The following is an 11,066-nucleotide window of genomic DNA, read 5'->3' as shown; positions in this document are numbered from 1 at the left end:
TGGGTTCTTTCTCGCCCTGCAGGCTTCTTACGTGATCCATCCTCATCCAATAATATCCTCTGCAGGCTCTACATGTGCATGGATCATCCGGGTTTTGAAACAACATCATCGATCACCATCTGTTTCTCAGTCTCTGCCACGGCCACAATAGCAAGTTCATTCTGTTCTTTCCCTGCTTCTACCGGTGTGTAAGTAGTCATCCCTTCCTCATATCAAGCATATTATCCCCTGTTGCTAGCTCATCACTCTGATCTTCCATTATCTCCACATTCAACACAGATCTAAGTCCATCTTTGTCCAGAGTTGTTAGATAGACATACACATCACCATCATCAACAATACGTGACTCATTGCGTGGCTTAGCTACCAATGGAATGTAGCTTAACTTGAGCTTCTTCGTACTATCGTTTAGCCCAATCTTCTTGCATATACCATCTACAACCATCGAATAGGTTACCTCGTCGATAGATGTTTTAAATGATATAGCATAGATGGAACTCCTTGAAATCCATTTAAACTCTTCTCCTTCCTTAAAATAATATCCTCCATACTCAAAATGTATGTTTGTGTGGCCGCTCATCCTCTTCTGTTCATAAATACAAAAAAAAAGGCTTTTATGATTTACAGAAAATTAAAATTTACTCACAGTTATACCAATTGTACCAGTTGTCCCACATATCTCTTTAAGTTATCCCAATTGTACCAGTTGTCCCATTTCATTCAGTTTTCTCAATTGTACCAGTTGTCCCACATATCTCATTCAGTTATCCCAATTGTACCAGTTGTCCAATTTCATTCAGTTATCCCAATTGTACCAGTTGTCCCCTTTCATTTAGTTATCCCAATTATACCACTTCTCCTAATTCATTAAGTTATCCCTATTGTACCAGTTGTCCCATTCCATTCAGTTACCAATTGTACCAGTTGTCCCGTTTCCCACAGATTCACTATTTGTACGATTCAGCTCGAATCAGATCGATTCTACCGCACCACGTTACATTTTTTAACACAGAGAAAACTAAATCAACCTATATAAGTAACTAAACTATCCAATGTGCAACCTAAACAAACCGAAATTGACAAATCGATTGAAAAATTGAAAAATCCCCAAAATACAGAATATGTTCACCTTAAAGCGAAATGGCGGAGGAGAAATGAGTTACGGAGAATAACCCGACTTCAGAGGACGCCGGCGCACCGCTACGAACGAAAATACGCAACAGTTTACAAGATTCGAGCAGATCGATCGATATCTGGGTTAAAGGTGTTCGTTTGAGCTTTTAGGGTTTACATACGCGGGATGAAGATTTTGATTTCCCTAATTTTCGGTTTAATATACCCAGAAATTTTGATAATACCCGAAATTGATTTGTTGGTTTGGTATTTCGATTTCAATTTTCAATTTTCAATTAACTCGATTTTTTTAAAAAAACACCAAAAATCATCACAATTCAAGAATGCCATCATCTCCCTTCATTAAGGGTAAAATGGGCATATCACACCTATTATGGCACTCAGACTCATTTGTGGCACAAGAGATTTTTTTTTTCTAATTTATGGCTTCTCAGCCATTAATTCCAGCTCTTTATTTTCTATAATCCTATATAATTCATGTTTGAACTCATTCATGGGCTTAAGCAAAATCTGACAATTCAGATGATAAACCTCTAAAATGTCCATCGTCGTATGACACACTTATCTTAGTTGTAGAGGAAGTTACTAAAGGGTGGTCTAAAGAAACTAATATTTTCAGACAATTAGAATAGTAAGCACCTGAAATATATATCATAGGTTATTATAGGTCAACCTCAAAAAAAAGAGAGAGGTGATCATAAGTCTTGCTATCTATTCACTTAGGTATCCATTCACGTTTCTGTTTTTTCCATGAATAACTTTCTGAATCTTCATATCAAAAATTCAAAACTCTCTTAAATCTTGGGTTTCGGCATTTATAGATTGAAGTTGCAGTTGAGAGTCTGAGCGATGAGTAGAGAGCGAGGCCGAAATTCTTTTTTGCCATGGCCACTCACATGAAATGAAGGCAGGGAGAGGAGACTTCAGATCTGATTGTTGAAAGATCAGATCGGGGATTTATAGTCATGAGTCCAGAGCCAAGCCACAGAAGCAATTTCGACGGAGAGGGTCTTAAAAGTCGACAAAGCTGCCACCGAGGGATGAATCTGTTGTCGGAGAGTAAGTAACAAACTTTAGAAGTATTTCCCATTCGTGGGAGAAAGGCTTCGGTGTCTTCAGGAAGAGGAAACACAACACATCATCTGCTTGTAAATCCAATTCTTTTTTACCTTTGCAGAGCTAGAGTTAAAGAAAAGTTAAATGGATCGTTATGTGTTTATTTGCAGGTTTTATATATCACTGATCATGCATTTCTTTAGTGTTTTGAAATTGAACAACATACAAATAAGTTCAGATTGCAGACTTGTGTAATATTTTTTTGGGATAAAAAGGAAAATAATTCTTCATTTCTGTTTTAAAGCGAGTCCAAAATACTGTCTAGACCACGGGTTATTCGTACGATAGGACATGTCGATCCATGTTATTAGATGCTGCTAAAATGATTAACAAAATTTTCAAAAACACATTTTTTCGTCCAAACAATAGACTTTGATAGGAAAACTGCTATCTCTCTTTCTTATAGGAAAACTGCTTTACATAAAAGAAAACAAGAACAATTTAGAGGTTTCATTGAACATTGAACAATGAGTTATACCAAAATATCAATCACAAATATAAAGTAGTATGAAATCATTTATAAAACTCTAACAAAATTAAAATCCGCGCGTATGCATGGATATTCACTTAGTATATATAAGATAACTAAAATTAGCATATTTTTAAGTTTTATGACAATCATTTGGAAAAAAAACATTAAACAACATGCATTGTAAGCGTATGCACAATACAAAAAAAAAACCTCTGCAACTCTGCATATAGTAGTTTAGCCAAAAAAGAAAATCTCTGCATTATGCGTTTTTGGGTTAATGTTTATAAGCAATAAGATATACTAAAATATAATTAACTAGCAGTAAATAATTCAAAAGTTTATCAAGTTCCAACTATCCCACTTGCTACTGCTTCCTTCACTATCATATTCAAGAGCAAATCCAGACCCTAGCGACTCCACTCAGTTTATATAGACTGTGTCACTATGTCTTGGGGGTCTATCAAGAACCCTTCTTGGTTTGAATCTGGACGCTTCATGTCTCGCTAGCTCAGGAGGCACCACACTGTTGCTCTGAACAAGCTTCTGCTTCAGATCATAGAAGATACTAGTATCATTTCTAGTCAAGAAAGAAGTCGCAACACCGCTTTTCCCAGCACGTCCTGTACGTCCGATACGGTGTGTATACATCTTTATATCTTTAGGCATGTCATAGTTTATGACATGAGCCACATCGGATATATGGATTCCACGGCCTACAACCTCTGTCGCAACAAGAACGTTGTATCTCTTTGCCCTGAATCCTCTTAAGCTGATTTCTCTCTGCTCTTGCGACTTCCCACCGTGTGAGATCGTGACACGGTATCCTGCCTTATCCAGATTCTTAGCAATAAAGTCACAACTTTTCTTTGTGTTAACAAACACGATTGCAGTATTATCGCCGAGCTCGTCGAGCAGTTTCTGCAATTTGAAGAACTTGTCAGATTCTTTCATCCAAAGCACTCGTTCCGAGATGGTATTCCCTGCAGTACCAATGGTGACAACGACCGGGTTCCTCAAGTACTTGCCAGCGAGTCTTTGTACCCCAGGAGGCATTGTAGCAGTGAACATATACGTGGTTCTGTAAATCTTCTTTTCGTCAAGCTCTTCTTCTTCGTTCTCGGGTTTTAAATTACTTGAAGGCATCGCATCTAACACACCTGCAACCTGAGGCTCGAAACCCATGTCTAACATCCGATCTGCCTCATCAAGAACCACGTAGTTGCACTGATTCAACACCACATACCGCGTCTCAAGGCAATCAATCAGACGACCCGGAGTCGCAATCACAATCTCACACCCTTGTGCTATCTTCAACCCCTGTTCCTCAATCGACTGACCACCAACAATAGAAGTCACCCTAAACCCCAGATAATGCGCAAACTTAGCAGTCTCCTCCTCAATCTGCTGCGCAAGCTCCCGAGTAGGGGCCATAACCACAGCGTAAGGACCCTCGGTCTCATTCTCTTCGCTCATCGGTGGCAATCTAGATATGTAAGCTAACATGGGCAAAACAAAAGCAGCAGTCTTACCAGAACCAGTCTCTGAAATGCCGATAACATCCCGCTGTTGCAGTCCAAGAGGTATGGCTGCCATTTGAATGGAACGAGGTTCCTTGTAGCCAGCTCTCTCCACAGCTTTCAAAAGCTCAGAAGTGAGCTTGCTCTCTTCCCAGCTCCTCATTGGACGAGGAATCCTCGTGCCTTTGTAAGAGATGTTGGAATCTTCCTTGAAAATACGCCAATCCCTTTCAGTCATCTCCTCCAATCTCTTATCTCTCCAGTGCCTATCAACTCTCATGTCCAACGAGTCATATGTATCCGCCTCCTCTGGTCTCTCTACTACACCATCCTTCCTACGCATCTCCCTCTCGTGCTTGGCCGCCTGCTTTTTCTGCTCGAGGCGGTCCATACCAGCACGAAACCCTCTCCCAAACAGAAGTTGAGCTTCGTGAGGGTTTTGGTAGAGAGCGTTCATATCCGTAGAGGTATCCTCGGTGTTTTCCCAATCGAAAGAGAAACGTAACTTGTCGCTTGGCCTGATGACTCTCTTCCTCGGCTTCTTTCCGCCGAGGTACTGTTCTTTAATGGCGTCGAGTTCCTTCTCCCGCTCTCGCTCAACTAACTTCTCAACCTGCGCCTTCTTCCGAGCCTTGGCCTCCTCCTCCCGCTCCCAATCTTGAATTCGTCGATTCAGCTCACGATCTCGTTCACAGCGGTCACGCCCTCTGCCTCTCTCCCTGTCGCGGTCTTGCCCTCTGTCTCTCTCCCGGTGCCGATTTACGTCGCGGTCCCGGTCCTTACTGCGGTTTCCATTGGCGACATCGAGTGTACTCACCGATCTGAAAACTTCGTTGATTGATCGCTTCATCGTTGCTGAAGAATCAGAGTATTCGCTTCGTCTATTGCAGGAGGGGAAAGCCTGTTTATATAGGTTCCTGTTTTGTCTATTCTACCAACTATATATTTAAACAAAATATAATTTGTAATTATCCTTCTTTACAATTATGTACATCAACCAAAATATGTTAAATCCGTTGATTTTCCTTTTTATTTTATTTTATTTTATTTTTAATTTAATTGTTGTTTCCCAATTACGCAACACTTATGGGAATTAGATTTTTCATAACTGGGTCGGCTCCACAAGCTCAGCAGAAAATTATATTTTAAATATTTAAATGATGAGATTTGAAATAAATAAATATTGGCTTACAATGTAGGATTTAGCCCATCAAACCATTTGCAGATCAACTAAATATCACTTCAAAGGTGCGAACTAAGCGTGCTCCAAGCTATGATATCCAGTCAAGGTCAAAATCAAAAATATATTCCAGTTTGAAGCCGTTACGAAGATCACGAAAATGGTATAACACGGCCCGAGATACATAGCAGCAGTTCGAATCTCAAATAAAAGTATAAAGGGAGTTTGAGACACACAAATAACATATATCTCTTCCTTCGAAAAAGCCTAGCATTACAGTTATCTTTTTATACTCTTTATGTTTGAGAAATCATGTATTCATCTCTGATTAAATCAATATAAATACAATTTCTTCAATACATGTCTATACTCGATCGATTCAAAGACAAATGTGGCTCATCGTTGTAAATTTCTTCCTTAAAACTATATACAAATTTTTTAGTGTGGAATTTAGCAACCACATTTTGGCGCCGTCTGTAAGAATTTATCAGATTTTCTTTATGAAGAACGGATCCTAGATTTGCAAACAAGAAAATGGATTCAAACCAATCATCAAAGAATTCTCACGATCGTCGGATCGAGCCCCCAAACTGCCGCAAGGCCAGACCTTCGAGTCCCTCCAACAGAACTTGTGGTGGTAACCACGGTTACGACCCAAAACGTACCTCCAGCGGAGGCAGGTCATAACGCGCCACCCTGAGAGCTATTCTCTGTCACATCTGTTGATCTGACACCGATTGGGCCACCACCGACACGCTACCCGCCTGATGTAGGCACAAGGAGAATCTCACTAGTGACTACTCGTATCTCGGCCAGGGATCTGAGGTGTAGCTGGCTGAGAGCTCTCTCATCAACTCCTGGTAATATGGTTTGAGGGCGGCTGAGGTCTCACCACACGGATGGAGGGAATTTCCGTGATACAAAGACAAGGGTTCCTTCTCTGGTCTTGGAGTTATCTCGACAAGAACAAAGGCTCACAAAGACGAGAAAGTCTTAAGAAAATTTGAGTTTTATTGATGATCAAAGGTGAAAAATTATTACACAGCCGTAAAGGGACTTATATAACGTCTAAGCGGCTTGACTCAAGAAAATAAAAGACTCAATTGCAACAGGACTATAAAAGGAAAAGTGCAAAATTAAAGGAGATTACATTGTCTCTAATAATGCTAGAATTCAACTAAAATAAGAAAGAATCACACGAAACAAAACAAGGCAAATGTTAGTCAAAAGATATAAATCAATTCAAAGACTTACCTTAGTTTTCTTGCGCATGAGCCGGTTATGGTAAGTGTCTTCTTTCTCTGATTCCTTTGATGAATGTAGCCTCTTATGCGGCCTAAGTCTTGCGGGTGCACAGAGAAATGGTCACTCCAGTCTTGGACTCTTGTAAAGCTCCAAAAATGAAATCGATCTTGGGCTTAGCCGAAGCTTTGTTGGGCTGGAGATTCTCTTGAGTGTGACTTAAGTCGGGCGATGTTGGAACGTTGCTGTCGTGGGCCGCGATCAAAACTTGACGGCCTGGGCTGGCCTCTAGAGTATTTAGTCCATGAGATCCTCCTGATGCTAAGTCCATGATGGAACGGTCTGGGTCTTGATCATCGGGTGCATGAAGGGCCTTTGTCACGTAGGAGTTAAATTTGTCATGAAGAGCTCTTGACCTTGATCGTGTCATTGGGAGATTAGGCACAAAAGGTACTTCTTGAGCTGGCTTGGGCTGGATGTCCTCATCATTCCCTCCCTCTTGAACAGGTTTTGACGTCAAAACAGTACTTTCATTACCTGCATCAAAAGGAGATAGATCAGTGACATTGAATGACGGTGAGATATTGAGCTCACCTGGTAATTATAGGCGGTATGCATTGTCGTTGATCCTCTCAAGGACTCTGAAGGGGCCATCTCCTCTTGGTGCTAGCTTGGAGGTCCTTTTGTTTGGGAAACGCTCTGGTCGCATATGCAGCCACACCCAATCGCTTGGCTGAAAAACTATCTTCTTGCGGTTTTTGTTGGCTTGTGCTTCATATTGTTCGTTCTTCTTCTCAAGATTATCTCGGACTTTCTGGTGTAGCTTCTTGATCACCTCAGCCTTGTGGACTCCGTCCAGGTTAATGGCTTCTGATTGGGGCAATGGAGCTAGGTCTAGTGGCGTGGTGGGGTTGAATATGGCTCTCAGCAAGGTGCCAAGAGTGCGGTTCACAACTTCTGTTTGACCATCGGTTTGAGGGTGGAAGGTTGTGGAGAATAACAGCTTTGTTCCCAGATTCTTCCATAGGGTCTTCCAAAAGTGGCTGAGAAATTTGGCGTCTCGGTCTGACACGATGGTTCTTGGGATCCCATGAAGACGCACCACCTCTTTGAAAAAGAGATCAGCTATCTGCGTCGCATCATTGACTTTGGCACAAGGCAAGAAGTTTGCCATCTTGGAGAACCTATCCACCACTCCAAATATGGAGTCTTTGTTCCGGATCTTGGGTAATCCGAGGACGAGTCCATAGAGATGTCGACTCAAGGCATTGTGGGTATGGGAAGCGGCATGTATAGACCGTGGGGTTGAACTCTTGATTTTGCTTGCTTACAGACCACGCAAGTGGAACAGAACTGTTCTACAGATCTCTTGAGGCGTGGCCAGTAGAAATGCTCCTTGAGTATATCTAATGTCTTGTCTCTACTGAAGTGGCCCATTAGACCACCGCTGTGAGCTTCACGAACCAACAACTCTCTCAGTGAGCTTTGTGGGATACATAATGATAACTAAGGTTTTTAAAGCCTTAGATGGGTTATCAGTCCCCTTGTCAAAGTAGTATAAGGGGTGTCAATCCATATGTGTGGTAGTTAGGCACTAGTTTATGTGATAGGTTCTTAAGTCAAGTTATCAAAGATGAGTTTTGTGAAACCAGCAACAAGAAAGCATAAAACAAGAAACAAACAAGCTATGATTAATGAACTAAGCAAGCAAACAAAACAAGATGATGGTGATTAAGCAAATGATAAAAACTAAACCTCTAGATGTGATCATTGATTAGGGTGCTTTAGATATTGAATCATGATGCTAAGAACATAATGCAACACTTGCTACTCTTTAGTCTAGGCTTCTTAATCAGATTAATTCATTCCCATGACAATAATCCCTTTGCAAATCACTTAATCAAGTCTAACAACCATTAGATATAATCAAGCAATCAGCAAGCATAATGCATCAAGCCTAATAAGTGACCAAACAATCTCTCAACCAAGAAGACTGAATCTTATACAGAAAGACATAACAAGCAATCACATGATCTCAAACATTTCAACTTAGAACTCTAATCTAGACTAATCCTCTCATGAAGGCATTAATCTCTACACTAATCCACTTTCAAACCAAATCATCATTTGTGAAATATGAATCAATGAGCATTAAGAAACAGTTCTAATATGTCATTCATGCATTTAACAAATCATTCCCATGATGAAAAAGGCATAAACCCTTAAGTTAGCTCATTCAGGCATTTCATCAAACACTTTTGGTGCATGAAATGCCTATGAACCCAGATTTCACTTTCCCAAGGAAATCTGGCATTAGGAGCAACTAACTAAGGAAATGGAATGAGAATCTAAACCCTAAACATCACCAATCAAACATCTAAGCACCCTAATCTACACACCTAGAAGTTTAAAAGATGACTACTCACTAATCATGAAGAATACATCTAATCTTTTGCAAGAGATGATGTTAATCATGATTAGAAGCAGAAATGAGATGATGAGATGATGAGAAACAGACTTAGATTGATTAAATCCTTGAGATCTCTCTTAATCAAAAACGTTTTTACACTAAAAAGGAAAGAAAACTAGAGAAAAACTAAGAGAGAAGATGATCCCCTTGGGTTTTTCTCCCAAAAAACTATATATACCTAGTGCTAATGGACCGGGTCAGCCCAGGACAAACTGGGTACTGACCCGGCTCAGTTGGGTCAAGTGGAAATCCTGCGGGTCAGTCCAGTATGTCCCAGGTCGCACACCTAAGTCGCAGTAGATGAAGACTTGTCTTGTGAAGCCTGAATCGCCTTGTCTTAGCCGCACGCCTAAGTAGGAGTGTTTTGCGAGTGTTGCTGCGGCTTGGTCTCCTTCCTCTCCAACTCGCAGGGCTAAGGCGGTTTCTGGGGAATGTACAAACTGTGCGGGTTGGTCTCTATTGCACCTAGGTCGCAGGCTCAAGTCGGAGTGATTTGCGAGTGTTGCTGCGGCTTGGTCTCCTTCCTCTCCAACTCGCAGCATCCAGAGCAGCTTAGACCACTTCGCATTCCGGAGAGTGTAACTCCTATGAGACTTGTCCGAATTGAATGATTTTGGTTGCAGAAGACAGAGGACTCATTTATCTCCAACTTTGGTGAAGAAAGCTTCGGTGCTTGGGAAGTGTAAGGCTTCCTGGAGGGCACATCTTTGCAGTGCATGTACACGACTAGAGAGAGGCGTCTAGACATGTGTCCATTCCGGAGACTGTATCTTTCTGCTCATAGATCCGAATTGAATGCTCTTGGACGTTCTGGAAAGAAGACTCAAATTTCTATGGTTCTCATGAAGGACCCGGAAACTAAATCGGCCTGGAAGTGCACCGTCCTTCGCATCCTTTAGAACTGATCTGCTCGGTCAGGAATACCTGCGAGACTGGGGTTCCTTCCGACAAGCTTATCTCTCTGCTCACGCGTCCGAATTCCACGATTCTACTTGCTAAGAGACCGTGATGCAATGCTCTCCAACTTCTATGAAGCACCCGCCGTCTGAATCGGACCGGAAGGCTCCCCGGACAGGCGATCATTCAGGGGTATCGGATTGCTCCGGAATGAGTGGGAGACCTGTTCGTCTTCCGATTACCATATCTTTCAGTTCTGTGGTCCAAATGCCTTGATTCCAACTGTTATGAACTCTTGACTCAATTATCTCCAACCTTTATGAAGACTCCGATAGCTGAATCTGACCGGAAGGTTCCCCGGACGGGCGATTTCGGAAACGTGTCTGCACCCGGAGATTTTGGCCGAGAGACTTGATTCGCGGTACATGAAAATGGCCGGTAAAGCTTCCCGCGGTACATGGAAATGGCCGGTAAAACCTTCCTGGCCAGCGAGAATGGCCGGTAATCTCCCAGGACCCAATTTTCCACTTTTTTCAAGCTTTGCTCACCATTCCACCTCCTGGATTCATCTTTTCAGCTCCATATTCACCTGATAGACACTCAAAACATGCAATATACTCATTGGGACCTAATGCATCTCCTAAATTCTAAAACAAACCCTAAGGACCTAAAATGCATGAAATAAAACATAATTTGGAATGATTTATGCAACCTAAATGATGCAAATTATGAACATATCAACTCCCCCACACTTGTCCTTTGCTTGTCCTCAAGCAAAAAGAGCAAATGAGAGAAAGAGGTTGTATGCAATGGGAGTTCACATTTTCTTTTGAGCTCCGGATCTTCTCCATATAAGTCTTTGATGTATTCAAAACCCAAGACCTTTGCTTCCATCGTTGAAATCAATGCATGACGTCTAGAAAGGGCGTCAGCAACCACATTTTCTTTTCCCTTTTTAAGCTCTTTACCAAGTGGATCAAATGATGCAATGGTTCAAACAGCTTGGCATGCCTCTTCTTGAGCGTTGTTTGTCCTCCG

At 41.6% G+C, this 11,066-nt stretch overlaps 1 protein-coding gene across 1 annotated transcript; it reads right to left on the bottom strand.

Moving 5' to 3' along the window:
* Positions 1-2,998: 2,998 nt before the first annotated feature.
* On the bottom strand, positions 2,999-5,113 carry LOC18014476 (DEAD-box ATP-dependent RNA helicase 21). Its single transcript, XM_006397145.2, has one exon. It carries the CDS (start codon positions 5,087-5,089, stop codon positions 3,143-3,145), a length of 1,947 nt encoding a protein of 648 aa, XP_006397208.1. The 5' UTR covers positions 5,090-5,113; the 3' UTR covers positions 2,999-3,142.
* Between the last annotated feature and the right edge of the window lie 5,953 nt (positions 5,114-11,066).

This window comes from Eutrema salsugineum, unplaced genomic scaffold (genome assembly GCF_000478725.1).
Source record: "Eutrema salsugineum unplaced genomic scaffold, Eutsalg1_0 scaffold_3, whole genome shotgun sequence".
NCBI lineage: Eukaryota > Viridiplantae > Streptophyta > Magnoliopsida > Brassicales > Brassicaceae > Eutrema > Eutrema salsugineum.
Note: the sequence above shows the minus strand (reverse complement) of the source record. Positions and strands in the feature narration are given on the sequence as shown.